Source organism: Hibiscus syriacus, unplaced genomic scaffold (genome assembly GCF_006381635.1).
Source record: "Hibiscus syriacus cultivar Baekdansim isolate YM2019G1 unplaced genomic scaffold, ASM638163v2 tig00110462_pilon, whole genome shotgun sequence".
NCBI classification, from domain to species: domain Eukaryota; kingdom Viridiplantae; phylum Streptophyta; class Magnoliopsida; order Malvales; family Malvaceae; genus Hibiscus; species Hibiscus syriacus.
In genome coordinates this window covers 701321-723220 of record NW_024062747.1, presented here as the reverse complement: position 1 = coordinate 723220, position 21900 = coordinate 701321, and the positions used below count along the sequence as shown (strand labels likewise).

Sequence of the window (21900 nt, the reverse complement as noted above, 5' to 3'; positions counted from 1 at the left end):
TCGGTTTTGTAAAAACATTTAAGCTCTGAATAGTTCTGGAAATATTTTGAATAAGTTACATGTATAAAAGTTTTAAATTACTCACTATTTTATACAAGTAAATGTTTTGAAAAGTCAATGTGACACCTCAGACTCAGATCCGGGCCGAGTACGGGTTGGGGGCGTTACACCATAGGTGAGGGTGTCAAGGGTGAATGTAATATCCCAAACTACGGGTTAGTGACTAAATTGTAAAATTTTAGAATTTGGTTATTTAAAGTGGAAAAGTTAAATAGTTCAATGATTTATTTGGAAATATTTCCTAAAAGTTTTTAGTAATTATTAAAAGAATTAAAGGGTAAAATGGTCATTTGAAAAGAATGATATTTCCCCCCTTTATATGAATGATTCACATGGGGGGAAGAGAGTTATCTTCTTCCTCTTGCTTTCTTCTTCTCCAACGTGCCCAAGCTAAAACAAATGTGAGTTTTCTATTTTGTTGATTATTTGTTAATTTTAAGAGTGAGTTTTGATCTTTAGATGATAACTAAGCCTAAGGAAAGCTTAAGTTATCTTAAAATCAAAAGATGAAGAAGTTATGAAAAATTAAAGAAAATGAGTTTTTAAGTGAATTCTTGGAAAAGAGTTGATAAATTGAATTTAAAACTGTTTGACTTGTCATAGGTGTGAATAAGAAGTTATAAGTGTTAAATCAAATTTTGGATAACATGGAAAATTTGGTATGATTCTTAGCCTTAAGAATTTAGATGAAATATGGAAGATTATAAGGTGTTGGAATGATAGGAATTTGTTAAAGTTGTTATAGATGAATTTAGTAGCATAATAAGGATTTTATACATGAAAATTTGGGTGAAGTGTTGATGATTTACAGATGAAATAGTCTATTATGGGTAGGTGCATCGATGCACTATGAGTGTGTACCGATGCACTAAGATAATTTTTGAAGGTGCATCGATGCATTAAAGGGTGCATCGATGCATAGGAATTTCAAAGCTATTTTGTGTACCGATGCACCCAAAGTGCATCGATACACCCTTAAAGGAAAAGTTGAAATTTGGTTTATTAAATTAGTTTGAGTTATTAACATCAAGTTATAAGGTTTAGGCTTTTGATAATTGTATTGGAAATTATGTTTACGTAGATGTTGAGCCTAAACAAGTTCTGGAACAATCAAAGAATTAGGATTGAATCAAAGCAAGGCTAAGATGAGTGCAATTTAATTTGTGCTTATGTTATAGAATGAACATTGGCTTGCGATGAGCCAGTGATGGAGTTACTATGGTAAGAAGTAACTCTTAAATTGTTATTGTATGTGACATGATTACATGAGTATTTGATATGTTTGACATGTTGTTCTATGTGTTAGGTGATATATATATATATATATATATATATATATATATATATATATATATATGAACATAAGTAAACAAGACATGACATATGTGCTTACATAAGAACATGAAAAATAAAATAAGCTATGTGATAAGGATATAGAGAATGAAATGAATGACATGAAATGTATGTATGCTTGATTATATGATTGGATATGTTCTTGTAAATGTTATGTGGCTTATGTAAATAAAGGGAAATGTGAATGATATAATAAGAAGATATGAGTTTATATGATATAAAAATGTATATGTGAAATAACATGATAGGTGATAAAACCGTGAGCCTATATGAATATGTGACATGAATATGATATATGTGTTGTATGTGAAGCATATGAGACAAGAGATGATAATGATTTATATGTCATATGAGCACAAGAAAAGTGTTATAAGCCAAATGCCATATGATTACTAAATCATATGAAAAGTGAAATGTGCATGTGAATATGTGAAATGATATAAATGATAATGCCCATGTTATGTAATATGAGAGCTAGTGGTATAGTTGGAATGCCAAGAGTCGAGGGTTTACCTATGTTCTACGGAACATATGGACAGAATTACCTATGTCTTTCGAGACATATGGACAAAATTACATATGTATTTCAGGATATATGGACAGTATACTTATGTTCTAAGGAACATATGGACAGTTTAACTAGGTTCTTCAGGACATATGGACATTTGCCGAGGTTCTTTATGACCTCTGGATAGGTCCTTCAGGACAATTATACGAGCTGTGGTGACAGCGTAATAGTGCACAACCTCAATGTACTCACATACCTTAAGTTCTCAAAAGTGTACATGGGTTAATACATGGGATTTTAAGAGAGTAAATAAATCAATTAATGTGATACTATGTATGTTCTGTTATGAAATGATGTATGTGCTTCATGATATGTATAGAAATGTTCAGTATATGCTTATATGATAAAAAGAAATTAGTGATAGTAATATAAGTACCGATAAGCATGTTAATGATGGTATACGTGCATGTATATATTTTTTTATATGAAATGTTATATGGTTATATTATATGCTTTATATGCCTCACTAAGTCAACAACTTAGCGTGTGATTGTTTCACACGTAGGTTCCGAGAAGAGGAAGATTGGTAAAAGTTATGCAAGACAGGTCAGTTTCTCATTTCCAAAGATCATATCAGAAAAGAATTGAATAGTATGTATTTTGTAATAATAATAGTGGTTGGCATGTAAATAAAGATTTGAATCTGATATGCTCTAATCGGTTTTGTAAAATCATATGATTGAATTTTGTAATGTTTTAAAGTAAATATGTAAATGTAAAATGTATAATAATGAACGGTTAAATGTTTCACTGTTCATGGTATTGTTCACGGTACTGTTCATATCGTATAGTACTATTCACAAATACGTATTTTTTTTCAAATTTTTATAATAAAGCATAATTTAATAGTATTTTCTTAATATAAGTTCAAATGTTAAGTTATTTTGTAATGAAATTGTTTTAAAAAGTCAATATGACATCTCGAACTCGTATCCGAGTCGGGTACGGGTTGGGGTGTTACAGTGAAGATGGGGTGGGAATTATAATTTAGGGTTTAGATTTTAAGATATAATTTAGATTTTAGGGGTTAGATTTAAATTTTAAGAGTATAGTTTAAAAAAATTGTTATAATCTTACGTGATATTGAAATTTAATAAAATATAATGTCATATAAAATAATAATAATAAAATAATTAACATCGTCGTAAAATGATTAAAAAACTAATATATAAAATTAAATTATTAAATTAACAAATTAAAACTATAATGAATAAAATAAGTGATAAAATAATACAACTACTAAATTTGTTAAAGCCATTGCTTTTCTTTAGCCATCCTTTAAAAAAAAGTGAAAAGAAAAATGCAAATTTCTCTTCTTCTTATGCTTCTGAACTATACGAAATCTTTTGTTTTAACTTGTTTGCGGATCGGAGGGTGGGAGAAAATCATCCTTTGTCAAACCCCAGACATTGAAATCCACGTCCTCAATCTTCCATTTCTCTTCGATCTGCCGCTTGTGGTTGGCCGATTGCTCCCCGTACCTAAACAACGTGACGCTCGTTTTCCCAGAATGAGCGATGTTAACACCATCGGTGTATTTATAGTCATCCATTACCGACTCGGTCCTCGTCTCCCAGAACACGTCATTGTCGTCCTTGTTTTTCATCATCAATAGCCTGGAATCCTCGAACTGAATCATGAGACCCGATCGCTGGCTAAAATAACCCCAGATTGTGTGGTTGATTATCTCATAGTTTGGCCCGCTTTGGGCCTCACGGATGACTGCACCCGTCTCCAGTTTCAGGATAAAGCAGTCCTCATTGCTTATAATTTTCTCTCCTATGCATGTTGCATCTATAAACAGATTGGCCGTTGACCTAGGATCCAACCCCTACTCAAATGATACCAAGAAAATAAGCCCAGTGTTTCTTTATTACGATATAAAGTTAAAAAATATCCTAACTTTTAATTTTTTAAAATAATATTTTGTGATTTTTTACTATCTTATAACACAGATGCTCTAATCTAAGTTTTCTAAAGAAACAGTTTTTTATTATTATTTTTTTCGAACACTTTGATCATAACATTTCATCTTAATATAAAAAATACTCATAGTGTTTAATTAAATAATCAATTTGGTTTTTATTCTTTTTAGAATATTTTGGTCTCACTATTTTATTTTAAAACAGAGATTTATATCATAGAACGCTGAGATGGAAGGATATTTTATCTTAAAATAAAACTTTAAATATAAAATATTCCAAAAGAATAAGAAATAAAATAATTATTTAATATTAAATGTTAAAAATATTTTTTTAACCTTTTATTATATGATCGGAATGCTTTGATAAAAAATACTATACCTGAAGTAATCTGCGTAATGGTCTCGGAGGGCCTCTTGAAACGGGGGTGTTTTGATTAGAAGATTTCCTCCATGAAAGTTTGCCATTGCTTCCAGAAACAACCTTGCAACCTGAAATGATAAGCTCCAGGCACCATAAATCTGGGTCTTTTTGCCAGAGGACGAATCCGCCTGTTTCTTCTGTGCTTTTCACTTTAACGTTTACATCGCCTTGCTGAAACTCCGATGCCGTGATCTTCACATGACCGGTTACGCACATGCTATTCACCGCGTTTAAGGCCTGTTGTCCGCCTGTTGCAGCTATGTACTGCTGCACTATGTATTTTGCGGTCGAAGCTTGCTGCAAGGAGGGAACATATGAAATTCATTCCAACAAACTGGAAAGAGATGATAGTGCTGTATTTAAGAAAAAGGAAATATAGATTTAAACGTGATCGTGAGAGAGTTTCAGGGAAGAGTTACAATGGAGCAATCCTTGACAGGTTTGTGAACAGCGTGGCCCAATTGCACCTGGAGAGGGATAAGAGGAGATCCGACAAGATAAAGAAGGAACCGCAGCTCGCTAATACGGCTCGCAAGCATCGGCTGAGACCACTTATCGGATGTTTGAGCTTTCATCCATGTTAACATGTTTTCCAACCGGGCTTGGAGATTGTTCCCCATGCTGGTGAACATTTCTTCCGGCACCGGTACCTCGAGGACTGTCTCGAGTCCATCTTCTTTGTCGGTGTTAGGACAAAGTTTCCTCATTTAACAAATGTTCATAGATGTACAAGAGAAAAAGAAAACAAGATATATAACGAAGAGAAATATATATGTATATATCAGTGATTTGGATAGAGATGCAAGAGGAATGAAAAGATATGTATATATCAGTGATTTGGTTTGACATGCAAGAGGAAGCGAGATGGAATTCAAGTGATGGAAACACCAAATACCCTTCCTTTCTTCTTCAGGATCTTGTTTATTGAGAGTGAAAATCGGGATGTACGTGGAGAAAATGAACGAGCAAGGGATTTGCCTTTTGGGTTATCCTTGCTTGTAGGAATTGTGTGGGCATGATTTATATAATATTCGTTAAAGAAAATTTTCATTCAGTTAATTAATTAAAGAGTCAATTCCACTGTAAATCCCCAAACAATTGCTAGGTTCTAAATGGATACTTAAACTTTAAAATGATCCAATTGAATCCCTTAGAGTGTTAGTATTGTATTAATAAGGTCATTTCATTAAATTAATTATCGATTTTAGGGTTTAATCAGATATGTGGATCAAACTGTAAATATATGTGAGATTTGAATAATCCATTTAGTAAGCATACACATGTTTATAATTTGTCCTACATATTTTAAATATACTTGACGTCATATTTGAATTTACATCTGATGTCTAACTTGATGGTTAAGTTGACAGAATGAATTATAAATACAACAATAGTACTTTAAATACTCAATCAGAGACAAGTTCTTTTGGGGCCAAGGGGCTCATCTCTGTAAAAAATTTATATACTCGATAAGTTTTGGTCTAATATTATTTTGACTTGTGTAAAAATAAATATTTAAATAAATCATGATAAATAGGTATTAAATATTTAATTAAGTAAGTATCGAACTAAAGAAGGATAATTATGTGTTGGGATTGATGAAGCTCAATTTGAACAACCAAAAATTGTACAAGAGGGTGAATTGACAAAAATTGTTTAAAGAGTAAGGAGAAAGAAAAGATAGACAATTTTGCACATCGATTTATATTAGTTTGACTTTTCGACTAAGTCTACCTCTCACTAAGGATTTTCCAACAAATCCACTAATTTGTTTTTTCTTTTTCGATGACAAAGAGATAACATTTACAAAACTCCCTAGCTTTTTAAAGGCTTTGCTAGAACCAAAACCCCTTTACAAGAAAAAATATATAAACAAAGAAAACCTCTAAAAAGAAAGGTGTTTACAAAAATTAAAGCTCACAAGAACAAAATATTTACAAGAGAATAGGAATAAAGAATGAAAAGCTCTTTTATTGTGTTTAATTGTTTGGATAGGTGTTATAATCCTTCTTTAAGTGTCTTGAACTTGTATTTATATGGTGAAATGTGTTTGTGGTCGTTTATAGCCTTTGGGGATGATTTTGAACCGATTTGGGAAGTTTTCTCTACAAAAATAAACTGTCCAGTAGGGTATCGGTACTCCTATAGGGAGTAACGGTACTACCTTTGTTATTTTTAAACAAAATTAGTCGTTGGGCCTGACAGTATCGATACTAAGCCTATGGTATCGATACTACTATGTAAAGTAGTATCGGTACCCCTTTGGGCATTGGTATCATTTTTGCATTTTGAAATTTGAGCAAGTTGGTAGTATCAATACTACCTAGTGAGTATCGATGCTTCCCTTACCTTTGGTATCGGTACCATATGAACAGTATCAGTACTGTTCATGAGGTATCAATACTGTAAGAATAGTATCGGTACTTTTTGCCCAAAAAAGCATTTTGTGCTCAATTCCAAGTTAAATAGACTTTGAATTGTTTTTGAAAACTTTGAATAAATTTAATTCAAGTCTAAAAACATTTTGTCATAAATTATTATATCAAAACATAGTTCAACATTATGTGTTCTCAATCTTTTTTTGTCTAATAATAATTTAGGTTATTGTAAGTTTAAATACTAGACAAATAGATATTATTTTCTGAATTTTGAGTCTAAATACCTAATAAGTCATTATATTTTTCTTAAAAAGTTTAATATTTCGACCTCTGTCAATATTTAATATTGACTCCGTCCCAGCACTCAATGAACCAATTCAGAATTCGAGACAGAATTCAATGAACCAGTTCTTTTTTCAAGTTAACGAGTGTAACATAATTTAATCAATTTTGTTACGCTAATCCAACTTCATTTTTAGACCATTTGATAATCAAAATATGAAGTTCGGGCTTCTTAGTTCTTAGTATGTTATGCGAGCTTCATTTGACACAAAAAATACCTCTAGAGCCAATGTATGTTATGAGTTATAGAAGTTCAAAGTAAACTAGATGAGGATGAATTTGATTTTTTTTAAGAATAATTTGTTTTTGCTCATGTTTAGTTTTTTTATTTTAATATCTTACATTTAATATAAAATGTTATATATCATTAATGAATAGGGTGAACAAAAGAAACTGAATAAATTAAAAATTGATCTGAATCATAAAGTTTGAACGATAGAAACATAAATTTAAAAATCATGATTATCCAAATCAAACCTAATTCTATTTTCATTTAATCTATAATTAATTTTAATTCTTTTATAATGTAAAAATAAGTCTTTTTCATAATAAAATCTAAAAAGCCAAAGTTTAAAATTAATATAAAAACTTGAGAATAAAATCAAACTGAATTATCATAAATAATTATAAAAATTCAAAAAAAAACAAACGAAACCGATCCCCCCTAATAAGGAATGCCAATATCAAACATGCTAAATGGAACGAGATTATCATTATCATAGAGCAAATCCCCGACGAAGTTGTCAATCATGCACGGTGCAAGTGCAAGTAAGAAACAATTTCCGTGTCGAAGAAATTAAAGAATCATATGAGGATTTTAATAGGCAGATGATGGAGATGGTACTAAAGAAGCAAATGTTTGAAGACAGATTTGAACATACTCTTGCACTAGTTATCGTCTTTAAATGCTAGGCATCATCATGGGGGGTGATTTTTCTAGTTTTTCTGAGATTTTAGGGAATGCATAAGCAACGACAACCTAATTTAAGGCTAAAGAAATACACAACCGGAAATGTTAAGAAAATCTTAACATTTCCGGTTAAAAGCATCCTAAAATGTTAATTTTTTAATATTTTCAGTTGACAACCGAAAATGTTACATTCTTTATAACATTTTATGTTGCTCTCAACCGAAAATGTTAATTTTTTTAAGATTTCCGGTTGCGCCTTTTTATAGCCTTAAATTAGACTGTTGTACGACAGAATTACTCATATTTTGGTGGTCGAGGATACACATGAAGGAACATAATTATTATCGAATTATTTACTCATATCATGTCACATTATTATAGAACAATGCTCAATGACATGAAGGAAAATAACTAATTTTCGCAGAAATTTCTATTATTAGAATTTCCTTCTCATTCCAAGACAACTAGAACAACAAAACAAACAAATAGCAAAAAAGTATAACATCAAGCAATCCTTGAAATTAATGCAGAATCAAATATGGTAACTTTACCTGAAATTAGCACAGCTGATTGCATAATTCATCTAATCATTCTTAGCTGCAAATGAAGTGAAAGCAGCTAACTCAAAACCACAGGCAAATGACTGCTACAATCTCACTTCTAACCTGTAGATTCTTTAGCCTCTTGAGCTTCAGCATTACCGGCACTGCAAGAAGACAAACCAAGTTCTTTCTCGAGCTTCGTCCATGCATTCAAGAAGTTCGGAGGAAACGTCTTCTTTACCGTCCTGATTAACCCTTTAGTGTCCTTGGTCTTCTTTTTCATCACCAATCCCTCCGCCAAATGCTTCAATGTGTTAAAATCTGGAACCTTATCGAATCTTACAGTCTCTTTGAACACCTTATAACCTTGCTCATGCAATCTATTTAAACACAAATAAAACACCATAGTCCAGTTACCGCATTTGGGTTGCACCCATTACTTTCTAATCCTTCATAAACCTTCTTAGCTTCATCCAACATGCCTCTCTTAAAATAAGAGGTCATTAGATAATTATAACTGATGGTATCAGGTTCCAACCCCAGGCTGCTCATACCATCAATCAGCTCCTTCACTTTTTCCGGATCGCTCGAAATCCGTACGTTACAAGCAGCAACATCTAATTCACAACCAGTCTTCGTCATTTCAAACCACAACTTCTCAGCCTCTTCTGTTTTTCCCTTCTTATACAAAGCATTTAAAATTGTTGTAAAGGTAACCGTAGTCACCTCAATGCTTTTCCTTTCCATCTCTCTTAAAACCTCGAGCCCTTTCTCCGGATTACCTGCTTCGCAATAAGCTTTAATTAAAATTCCATAGGAAACTTTGTCTGGGTAAACACCTTCGTATTTCTTGGGAATTTCGTCGAACAGTTGGGGGGACTTTATCAAACTGCCTCTGTAACCCCTCAGACCGATGCGGTTAACCCGATCCAATCTGGAGTGTCACTTTAAGGCCACCGGAGCGACCCACTATAAAAAAATTTAAAACTTTTATTAAAACATGTAACTTATAAAATGATTTATCAGTATACAGAAATAAAACATATTTTCAAACTCAAATATTAAAATAAAATACAATTACATGCCCCCTAATCACATGTACCATATTCTTCAAACAACGTTGGGAAACTCCCTTACTGAAGTCGATAGTTGCACTGGTACAATTCTTTTAACCTGCAATATTGAGTAATAGAGTGAGCTTCGGAAAGCTCAGTAATACAGAACTACCAGATGATGCTGAAGAACGTGCAGATACAGATAAACATATATTTTCTTAATGATCCATACATTTACAGATTTTTATATTGAGCGGAGATCCTACTGATATTTCAGGTGGTAACGAACAATGAGCTTTCAGTTCAGAGAAATATTTCGGATGTTTAGGTTCAGGAGATCATAATAGGTTATCTAGTGTGTTCCCGCAAAACCAGTGAAAAAATACATATTTTTAAACATTCAGAAATCATAGTAATTCCCTCAACCGCACACGTCCATAATGTGTAGATTCCCCAGAACCATACAACCCCGTCACAACAGTAAGGCCCTGAGCACACAGTCGAGGAGCCTTCATATATTCTTCCTCCAACAATAACCCCCCAAATAAAACATTTATCAAAAACCATAATAAATCCCCCAACCGAACACATCATAATGTGCAGGTTCCCCATAACCATACAACCCCGGCACAACAGTTAGGCCCAGAGCACAAAGCTGAGGAGCCTTCATATTTTCTTCCTCCAACAATACCCCCAAATAAAACATTTTTCCGTCAATAAATGGAGATATCAGAAATCAAAACAGGATTCATATCATATATCATATATCAGAACAGAATTCGAATCAGAAATCAGAACATATTTCAAATCTGAAACCAGATAAAATATCCATATGATTAGGGAACACACCAGAGTTTACGGATATTATTTTGAGGTACTGTATCAGGCAGAGAAACACAGTTCTTCAGTATGTCGATAGAATGTTGGAATTTAGAATCACTATTGGAAGAGTTCATTAACTGACAGAATCATCAGTTATTCAGAATGTGAATTGAGTTGGTAAGGAAGAATTGAAGGTTCAGGACATTTACAATCTATGTCGATTGATCGGATTATCGAACAACTCTTAGATGAATAGTTTCCATAACTAATACTTATTGACTGGTCAATTCGTTGTCCTTCCAGGGTATTTACACTTTAATACCGAAAATTCTTATCCATAGATCATCTTCGGAATCATCACTGAATAGATCTTCCAATGTCTTTATTTCATTTTCACGCTTTCAATATATCATGAAATGCTACCGTGTTTGATTTGTAGTTCATGATCCATAAGAACATTACATCATGTATGTTCATTAACGTTTCCAGACTCATCCAAATCACTTACTTAATCCTTATTCCTTGAGGTTACTTAATTCATTTAGTAGTCAAATCTATTCCAATTACTTTTGAGTTCTCCAGGGTAATCCAAACGTTTCTGAATTCCAGATACATTTTGTACTTCCGTTTAATTCAATTTGGTCTTCATGGTTAATTTGTCTAATGAATATCCATTTCTTATTACCGAATGCGATCTAGAGTTGAGTTGAGCTGAGTACTTTCAAAATTATCATCGAACCGCACTTGAGAAGACGAACACACATTCAACTGATACCTATATCGTTCAGGTACTGACATATAATTACGGTTGATCAGCTCACTTAAGTTATTTCATAACTTCTAAAGGTAGTCCAACACCTATGCTTATTTGGATTCCTTAATTAATCCAAGACATTTACTTAGTATAGGCCATAAGGGTATTTTGGTCATTTTGATGTTCAGTTTTATTCCATTCATTTTAGAGCTCGAGGATATTCACTCATTCCTGAGTTTGGTGATATTCTTGGTCATTTCCATTGCAGGGGTATTTTGGTCATTTTACAGATCCATTGTAGTCCAATAATTCTTTCTGTCCGATCTTATTATTAAATTCAAACTTATCATTTATTTCAGTCCATTCGAACAATTCTGACAAAAGAACACCCCCGATAAATTGTTCTTCAGGTATTTACTCATAATTCGGATATTTTCGGGTCAAGTACCTTCTCAGATTTTACAAACGGAATATAAGGAATTTTTCTGCACTAAGTCAGGATCTTAACAATCAAATACGTACTTAAATCGAGTTAAGTACGAATCCTCAAAGTACTTTCTCATTCAGGGTCAACTCGGACTATTTTACCTCTCAAGGGCATTTTTGTAATTTTTTAACCAGATAATTTCGGATATTAGCTCTTAACGAAAATAATATAATTTAGAGATCCTATGATTAATTGCTTTCTTGAACACTCTCTGATCTTGAAATAGTTCCCTTAACAGACTTCTAGTATCCTTCACAAACCCTCATAGGATTAAAAACTGGTTATCCATAATTTCCAAGTAAAACTAACATTTCTTATGCACATCAATATTTTTATCAGATCAATATGTCTGTAAAAACCTCTTATTCAACTTCCATATTCAATCTTGTCTTTTTATAACATAAGGGTATTTTTCGTAATTTTACCCTACCGGAGTATACTCATAATTTCTCATCCAAATACCTTTAACATTTAACCTTTGATGAAATAAATTATAAGTTATAGATCCAGGTTGATTTCTTTATCACTAAGCACATAATGTAATTTAATTATATCAATCCCTCAATTTCTTATAAAAGTCATCTAAACCATAATTAATTACTGAATCTTTTTACCGTATTCAGATCGAGTGTAGAAATTAATTAACTACACAAATGAGACTAACATTATCTTAATCATGCATTTACCAATATTCACATGTTCCATAAAGCATAAAGAGGTAGTAAAGTATTACCTCGATTTCCATGCAATACTGATCGATCATTAAATTCTATTTGAATTCCCTCGATCTTGAAATCATCTTCCAATAAATCCTCAAATGCATATCAACAGAAATTACATAAAAAATGGAGCATAATTCTGAAAAACGAATCAAATCGGATGATAAATCAGTGTAAAACAGCTTACCGGGTTCAAATTTGGCGAAACGGACTTTCTGATTCAGATTCAGGACGTCGAAAGTATAAAATATGACTTTTCAAAAATTTGGAATTTTCGGTCAAATTCAAAGTCAACGGGTTTGACTACCAATTTTGAGGCCTTCGGGTCTGAATTTCAAAAAACGGACTGCGAAATCAGATTCGGAACGTCAAAAATGTCAGGATAGATATACTCGGTCAAAGTCAAAGGTCGTTTAATGCCCGGTCAACGCCGGTCAAAGTTTTGGTCAACTGTGGTCAACGTCGGTTAATAGTTTACGCATTAACAGTCAACATTCGACCATTTTACACAAATATCACCCTAACAGAAATTAATTACCAAATTAGCCACATTCTTCAAATATTTACTAAACTAACACCCGAATTTTACACAAATAGCACCCAAACATAAATTAATTACAAAATTATCACCCAGACGATGCCCACTCTCGGGGGTGGCACGTGAACAGTGCTACGGTGTCGGAAAATTCCCGGAAAAATTCCTAAAAATTATTTTAAGCGATTTTTAGGCATTTACAAAGCTCGGTTCACAATTTTGAATGTCTGAAACTTTGACGGTCTCACCCCTCCACGCGCCGGTGACGACGGAGAAACGATGAACACCGGTGGATTCGAATGATGCAAGGAACACGATGGCGCGGGAGGTGTCGTAAATGGATGATCGGATCGTCGTAAATCGATGAAAAACCAACTGAAATCGAGTTATTACCGACGATACTTCAGACTGAAATTAACGACGAATGATGACGATTCACGGCTAAAGGTTTGAGGTGTTTTGTTCTTCGGTCAACAACGAACACGATGGTGGTTTCGATTCATCGATTGGAGGTCGGACGAGTAGATCATAGTTGAAAGTGGGTTGATCGGAGGAGAGAAACTGATGTTTTCCTGCATAAAAACATAGGAATGGGGTTATAATTCATCCCAAAAGAAAAATGGTCAAATCATAAATTTAGCCACTGAATTTTCTTCACTTCTTAAAACGGTCTATCAACTTTGAAATTTTACAATTTAATCCATCGTTTCTTTCAAAATACCAATTAAATCCAATACTTTAAAATTTCTAAAATTTAGCCTCTAAATTGGGGGCCTCGACTGGCTGCAGCAGAGAGTAATGTATTGAAGGAAGTGGTTGATCGTGGAGTACCAAATTGCCCCATCTATTGGAAAGTTTTGATGGCGTGATCTAACATGCCAGCCATACCATACGATCTGATGAGAGTGGAGAGGAAAGGCTCTTGAGAAAACTTGGGGTCGGTTTTGTGGGACTCGATTAAGGATTCGATCTCGGAGAAACGGTGAGACTTGGCGAGGTAGCGGACGATGAGGTCTTAAGCGTAGCGGGAAGAAGAAGAGGAAGAGCAGTGTTTGGAAACGGAGGAGTAGATTTCGAGGGCTTTGTCAGGGTCGTATTCAGTGCGGAGTTTGCTTTTGGCATGGGAGAATGAGATGGAGGATGAGTTAGCGCCGGCAGCTACATTGGTGGTGGTCGAAAAGCGGCGGAGCTGGCAAAGACGAATAGAAGATGACATCTTTTTAGGGGACTTTGAGGTTCTTGTTAAGGTTTTAGACTAGGAGAGACGAGAGGCGCGCTACAATGCTAAACAATGGTCAGCGTTAAGCCCAATGAAAGATAATATTTCTCAACGTTCTTGTTAAGTTTGTTTTAATGTTCTATTATTAAGTATTGCCAATCAAACACTCAACTAGGGTTGCACAGAAGTCGGATTTCAATTCGATCCGGATCGATTTTTATCTGATCCGATTTTTTCTCATAGAAAAAAAATCGGTTTATAAAATAACCGGTTCGGTTTCTAACCGGTTTGGAGGGCCGGATATCCTAACCGGTGTAACCGGTTTCGGTTTTTAAAAAAACAGTTTTTTAAAAACCGGTTATAAAAAAACCAGTTATAAAAAAACTGATTTTAATATTATTAAAATTACATCATCATCAATTGCAACAAAGTTTACGATAATTGAAATACTTAAATACTTCCAAGTTTGATAAATTCAAATACTTAAAAACTTCCAAGTAAAAACTTCCAAGTTCGATAAATTCAAATACTTAAAAACTTCAAGTTCGATAATTGAAACAAAGTTTACGATAATTGAAATAAAGTTTAAAAATAAACTACATTGCCATCTCTTCTTCATCATCTTCGCCTTCTTCGTTTGGAGGGGATATTCTAAGTTCGACTTCTTCAATGTGTAAGTTTGCTTCCAAATCGGCATCAATTGCATCTTCTAGGGTGGTGATATGTTGCTTGCGAGTCGCTCCATCCAAATAATCCTTTAAACAAATGCATACTTCCACCGACTCGGGACTTAGTCTTGATCTCCGTTGCGATATAACCCTGCCACTAACAGAAAAAGCGGATTCCGAAGCTATCGTAGAAGCTTGGACGATTAGTAAATCATGGGCCATGGCGACTAGAATCGGAAATTGTGCTTCCTTTTCTTTCCACCAAGCCAAAATATCCAAACTTTCAAACTCTTCAAATGTCATTTTTGATAGAAAATTGCATGACATGTAATTTTCCAACTCGCTACTTGGGGTGGTAGTACGTGATCGTTTGGATTGGGAATTTACAAGAGTGTTAAAAAGATTCAAATTTATGTTACTTGGACGTCTACTAGATGTTTCCGCATTCATTCTCATTTGATTGTGTATTACACTAGTTGATCTGTATTTAGTTAAATAAATTGCAAACATGTCTCGAAAACATTTGTTAAAATAATTTATTTGGTTTTGGACAAAGTTGGGTTCATCATCGGTTAGATTAAAAGCAAACGCAATTTGTTCAATTAGTGTTTCAACCCCGCCAACATTTAACGTTGGGTTTAAAGCGGCGGCACAAGTAAAAATGGGGGGAATCTCCTTAAAATATTTTAAAAGTTTTTCCTTCATTGCAAAGCCAATTTCTTGAAAAACTTCGGTTTCAAATTCAAAGTCATTTAGTCGGGTAGCCAACAAAAATATTTGATTAAGAACCAACGGGCTAGTAGGGTAATAAACACCGGATAAAAAAGTTGTTACATTTTTAAAAACCCCAAGCAAATCGGTTATTTTGGCTATAGTTTTCCAACTCGAATCCGGATAAATGTTTGAGACATGACCCCTCTCGAAAAGCCGATCGTGAAATGTTTGCAATGTTTCCCTTTGCCTTAAGGCAGTATGCATCATCATCCAAGTTGAGTTCCAACAAGTTGGACAATCCAAATTAGGACCCAAAGCTTTTTTATTAACGGACTTACAAAATCGTTTATAATCATTTAGTCTTTTGTTGTTGTTACAAAGAATCGATTTTATCATTGTTTTAAATTCTAATCTAATCGGCTCAATAACCTCCAAACCGGCTTGCACGGATAAATTAATTATGTGTGCAACGCAACGGGTATTAAAAAATGCACCGTCTAAAATCGGTGAAAGTAATATTTTCAATCTTGGAACCGCGTTTGTATTATTCGATGCATTATCAAATGATATAGAAAAAACTTTATTTTTCTAATTTATAAAGACAAATTACCCTTTTTAAAAGTGTAAATAAATTAGCACCGGTATGCGGCTCACCGAATAATTCAAACGTGATTGTTCTTTTCATCATTTGCCAATTATTTTGATCTAACCAATGTGACGTAACGGCTAAAAAAGAATTTCCGGTATTATGAGGGGAACTCCAAACGTCACATGTAAGCGACACACCATAACGGTGTTCTTGGAATCCTAAAATCATTTTTTCCCTCATCGTACGCCACATTTTTATAGCATCTCTTCTAAGGGTAGTACGACTTACTTGAGTATAACGTGGTTGCATTAGTTGTTGAATTGTTGTCGTGAAATATTCATCATCAAAGTGGTCAAACGGCAATGCTTTTGTAATCACGAACTTTGTAAACGCTTCTCGTAATTTTTCGTTGTCGTAAACAAAAACACCACCTTGCGGTGTAAGATTCAATTGACTAGGATCTGATCTTGAGCGAAGTGCCTTGCATGATTTTGTCAAATGGTTCTTCAACGTTGTGTTTCCTTCCGATGCAAGTAACTTTAGACAAAGTTTACAACGCGCCCTCCTCGAGCCATTTGACATCTCACATAAATCGTAGTGATCCCAAATATCTTTGTTTCGAGTGTGTTCGATCACTCTCACGACTTCAATGTTTCCCCCGACGGAAGATTCAGCCGTGTTACTCATGATGAACAAAAAATTACAAAAATAAGATTTGAGAGATGTTTAGGTGTTGTATAATAAGATTTGAGAAAGTTGTAATCAACCAAATACATCCTCAACCTATTTATACATGTTTAGGGTGGTAAAATGGTAATTTTTTAAAGAAAAAAACGGTCAAAAATGGTCACAAAACCCCCCCAAACGGTTAGTTTTTTAAACCCAGACCGATTTTTTTTCCGGATAAAAACAGATTTTTTAACCGATTTTTTTCAAACCAGTTTTTTATCCGGTAAAAAAACCGGTCTAGGTTTTTTTTCCAAACCGGTTAAAATAACCGGTTTAAAAAAATCCGATCCGGTTAAAAAAAACGATTTTTCCCAAATCCGGTTTCGGATATTTTTTTACAAAATCGGATATTCGAATTTTTTGTGCACCCCTACACTCAACCATGAAATCTTTGTCAAAACATATCAAACCCTTAAATAAGAGGACTATTTTTTATTTAAAAAAACTAAACCCAAAAACATTTAAATAAAATAAATTCAATCCAGAATAAATATGAAGATGATTATTTCAATCTATATTATTCTATTTATAACATCAAGATTGTTCATATTCATTTAAAAAATCTGATATTTCATCACACTAGCCCTAAGACCTTACAGGTTCTGTTCATATTCATACAATCACCTTTAGAAAGTAATGGTAAAAGAATATAACCTAGTCGGGATTCAAATTTTAATATCGCAGGTTAGGAATTTTCTAGTACAGAAATGAAGCGAAGCAAAAGGTAGAGAAATCACTAGAAATCAATAAAAATAAGCAACAACAAACGACATAATTTTTTCTTAAGCATAGCATATTACAAACTCGACATTAAGTGCAAACCAATATTACAATTACAAAAAAGGTAGGTAGTCATGGATAAAATTCTTATATCTTAACTATCTCTTTAAGTCAAAAACCTAAACATAGAAAGAACCAGTTCGAACAACTATAATGCACGGCAGATAAGATCCGTTATTAGGCGTCATATTCCCCCTGAGCAAATTTGTCCTCTGGATAGAAGACAGCAATTACTTGATTATCACCGAATCTCCTTCCATTCATTGCAGCCTGGGCTTTTCGGGAACCGTCAACGTCCGAGTACTCCAGAAATACCTTAAAATATCAAACAATTGCAATTCAGTAACAGGGGGAAGAACAATAGGATTTCTTCAACAACAAAAATGATAAAAAAATTACTGAACACTGACCTTCCCAACACCTGGTAATGGTTCGCCATTTGGATTTGGGCGGGGTATGACAACATTTACCAATGCACCTGGCATATCACATGTGAAAATTTCGAATCCAAAAAAAAAATCTTCAAGGAATCAGTTAAGAAGAACTGTAGAAAAAATATAGATAAAGGGTTATCGTGTCTCCTGTCTATGTAAGCTAAACTCGACTCTTCTATACCAGAGGCGGAACAAGAAAGGGCTGTAAAACAGAGATACAAAAACACACACAAAAGCGGGGAAATTAATAAAAATATAAAATGCTTAGCATGCTAAGAAAACTTAAAATTTAGAGAGGGGCAATTACAAAAAGATGGACCAAATAGCTTAAGAAGATTTTTTACCATATTTTCCACCCTCTTGTTTCATGTCTTCAACAATATCCCCGTACTCCTCATCATCTCTAAGATCATCTTCGCTAATTGCTTGAGTCAAGCACACAACCTTTGTGGGCACACCTTGTGGTTGCAAAATAAGCCTCTGACAAAAGAGGACTAAGAAATTAGCCTATAATCTACAATGATAATTTCAACAAACAATAATAAATTTAGAAAAATGTGATACGTATTCTTACCTGCAAAGCAATCTGCTGCTGTGCATGCTGGAGGATACTCTCCTGCTCAGGTTTAGGCTGGGTAGTACCTTGGTTTGCTCGTCTAACAGTGAGAGTTTTATCACCCATTTTAATTCCATTTAAAGCAGCACAAGCAATGTCTGTAACTGACAGATCTTGATAAATGCAGAAGGCATAGCCTTTCGAGTTTCCAGTTTCTCTATCTTTTACTAGATCAAAACCTCGAAGAGGTCCAAAAGACTCTAACAACTCCCTGATTTGTGCTTCAGTGAAGTAATATGGAAGCCCTCCAACAAAAATGCGGTCTGGACCCTCAAGCCCACCAGCAGATCCTGGAGATAGACCCACAGCAGCTAGATTAAGATTGGGACTAGGCTGGCTTGGACCAAGAGTTGCAGCTAGAGAAGGGTTATAGTCACTGGGTCTCCTAACCTTCACAGGAGCTCCCTAGAAATTCAAACAGGTCATTGCAACATTTTGTACTTAAATGACTTCAGTATGAAGATCCCAAAGAAAATAAAAAACCTCAAAAATAATGCCATCTAAAGCCATTGCATTACTAGCTTCCTCTACTGATCTCATCTCTACAAAAGCGAACTTCTTTTCATGGTTTATGTAAACGTTAACTACAGCATCCCCTGAATGTAACAGAAAAGAATGAGCAACTAGAGACATAAAGAAGGTATTTTAGTCGACCAATGGATAAAAAAATCTCCATTTACCCGGATCAGCAGTGTTTCCACCAATTGCAGCCATAACCTGGCTGAAGAAAGTTGCGACTGACTGAAATATAATATTTAGGGTTAGTTCCAGCACTAACACAAATATAACAATGAAAATGTTAAGTATAATGCATAGTAAAACCTGTTCATTTGCAGTAGGAGAAAGTCCTCCAACATAGATGCGGCGAGCATGCCTTGTAGCCTGATCGTAAAGATAAATCATATAAATGTAATTTTAAAAAAATTATTTTGTAGAGAAGAGAAACTTCAAATGTATGCATAATACACCAAACCTGCTGAGTCATTGCCTGAACTGGCATTAGAGGGAGACCACCAAACTGTTGCAAAGAGCCAAAACTCATACTGAGTTTGAGATATTCGGGAGCTTGCAACAATCTCATTCACACGAGAAAAATACATACCTGACCAGTTGCCAGAGGAAACATGTTTGGAAATACTCCTGCTAGGGCTGGATTATTCCCAGGAATCTGGACTGCAAAAGAAATTCAGATTTCATATAAGGATATAATTATAAATATCAGTCTTATTCCTATAGCAGTTGATGCAGCAAAAGGACTTTATGCCTCCTTTCCCATAGCATATCTGAACCTCTTAAAAAAAATAACACATCATAAGCAAGTTCTTGAGGAAATACTTGCAAGACTACCCAAAAAGGCAATAGTTGCCAGTGGAAAGACGAACAATACCATTAAACTCGTGCATTGATTCCTCCTTGTACACAAAAGCTACAGAAGTCGGCTCACGCCATTGCCTTCTTACAACAAAGACAAAAACATAGAAACAAACAAACAAACACCAAACACAAGACAACCAAAACTCTCTCAGTTCCAGAATTATTTCACCAAGTATATAAAAATAATATTAAAACCCTTCTATAGACTGCAGCTTAAAAGGCTGTATATACAAAATGGAAGAAAAAATACAGCTTACCAAAAGCATACCGGATGTCTCGTAGGAACTTCCCACAATACATCAACCAAAAGAGCAGTGGCAGTTACCAAAATACAGAAATCATAGAACTCGTGACGCCATATGTACCTGAAGTGGCCGTGACTGCAGCGGTGGCAGCAGCAACAGCACCACCAGAACCAGCAGCTAACATTGCAGAAGCAGGAGGTGCCATGTCAAAGCCACTAATCCTTTTGCTGCAGACAGATAAAAATAGTATATCAGGGACATGAAATATAATCAACATGAGCCGGGATAAAGACCTTAAACTGCTCTTACTAGTTACTACTTCCAAGAATTGAACACAAGTATTCTAAAAAAAAACTAGATGCTGCTTCAATTTGTAAAGCAAGGAAAATTATGTTTTTCAAATTATCTAGTTCTTTATAACCTACCTCCTTGAGGATGAGCGAGAGCGGGACCTTGACTTTGATCTGTGTTCGGATCTACGAGACCCGCGCCTATTCCTGCTCTCCCTGTCTCTATCATAACCCCTTCGCCTGCAAACAACATTTAGAAATATAAAACCTTATACAGCTAGCAATAAGAACAAGCAGAATAAAGTAAACAGAGTAATCAATGTCAAGGAAGCTTAAATTGATTTAAATATGCCACCTATCATAGTCCCGACTTCGGTGGTAATCATCTTCATCCCTATCTCTTCCTCTTTCCCTCCTCTCACTCTGCTCCCTACGACGATCTCTGTGATGACAATCACGATCCTTACCCCGGTCCCTATCCTTTTCCCTTTCCCTGTCCCAATGACGATCAGAATCCTTCTCCCTGCCCCTGTCGCGGCTTTTCTCTTTTTCCCTACTTCTAGAAGATCCTCTCTCGTGTTCACGAGATCCATGCTGCAAAATAGTTAGTCATATTAACATTAACGAATATGAAATGAACAATTATATAACTATACGAGCTTGGTTTGCAAAAAAAATATACCTAATTTAAAACAAGATTAACCTTAATATATTTTCTATTCTCAAATGAGCAAATAAAATGACATATAATAGAAGAAGAAACTAGAATCTAAACAACCTAAACCTCATTCATATATTCTTCAAAAAGGACTAAAACAATCAATGTCAATAGCTCTAATCTAAGAGGGTGGGAAGGAACCCTAACTTCAAGCGATCTTGTGGTAGTGAAACATACCTGAGATTTGGAATCACGGAGATCATCAAGTCCGCCGTGACTATCTTCGCGAGGCTGAGGAGAAGGAACGCCGCCATTACAGTTTTCAAGATCCTCCCCGTTACTCTGGTAGCCAGCTTCGTAATCGGTCATTTTTTTTGGGTGATAGTCTTTAAAGACTATTTAGGTTTTCTTTTTGATTTTGTTAAGTCGCTGGGATTGCTGAAAAACCAAGCCGCTCGAGATATTTATTCGCTACGAAGGTGCTTAGCATAGAATACATTTTAAATTTTAGAGTTAAATACTAGTATTTTGTTTTTAAAAATTAAAATTGTATTTATTATTAATTTGGCATCTAAAATCTTTTTTATTTAACTGGCTTCCAAAGTTATTGAACATCTACAGCATGAATTAATTGTTAATTTCCGTCGCAACAAAAATTACATTGCGCGCTAGAAATATGTTAAAAGAATATTAACAACACTTGAAAATAATTTA

General features: G+C 34.3%; 2 protein-coding genes and 1 pseudogene across 3 annotated transcripts; all 3 read right to left on the bottom strand.

Moving 5' to 3' along the window:
- Positions 1–3286: 3286 nt before the first annotated feature.
- LOC120126905 lies at positions 3287–5125 on the bottom strand. The gene is made up of 3 exons (XM_039144946.1): positions 4746–5125; positions 4285–4623; positions 3287–3812 (listed from the first exon to the last, which is right to left on the bottom strand). Exons 1-3 carry the CDS (start codon positions 5031–5033, stop codon positions 3333–3335), a joined length of 1107 nt encoding a protein of 368 aa, XP_039000877.1. The 5' UTR covers positions 5034–5125; the 3' UTR covers positions 3287–3332.
- A 3377-nt stretch (positions 5126–8502) lies between these two features.
- On the bottom strand, positions 8503–14183 carry LOC120126754 (annotated as a pseudogene).
- Positions 14184–17542: 3359 nt separating this feature from the next.
- On the bottom strand, positions 17543–21612 carry LOC120126908 (splicing factor U2af large subunit B-like). Of its 2 annotated transcripts, XM_039144949.1 has the most exons (13): positions 21424–21611; positions 20884–21122; positions 20664–20768; positions 20359–20465; positions 19722–19792; positions 19593–19637; positions 19442–19501; positions 19300–19360; positions 19103–19215; positions 18578–19024; positions 18348–18483; positions 17980–18047; positions 17543–17884 (listed from the first exon to the last, which is right to left on the bottom strand). In XM_039144949.1, exons 1-13 carry the CDS (start codon positions 21553–21555, stop codon positions 17747–17749), a joined length of 1722 nt encoding a protein of 573 aa, XP_039000880.1. In that variant the 5' UTR covers positions 21556–21611; the 3' UTR covers positions 17543–17746. The 2 variants fall into 2 exon arrangements, with proteins under 2 accessions (XP_039000880.1, XP_039000879.1); XM_039144948.1 differs by having other exon boundaries at positions 19300–19501; positions 21424–21612.
- Positions 21613–21900: the final 288 nt, after the last annotated feature.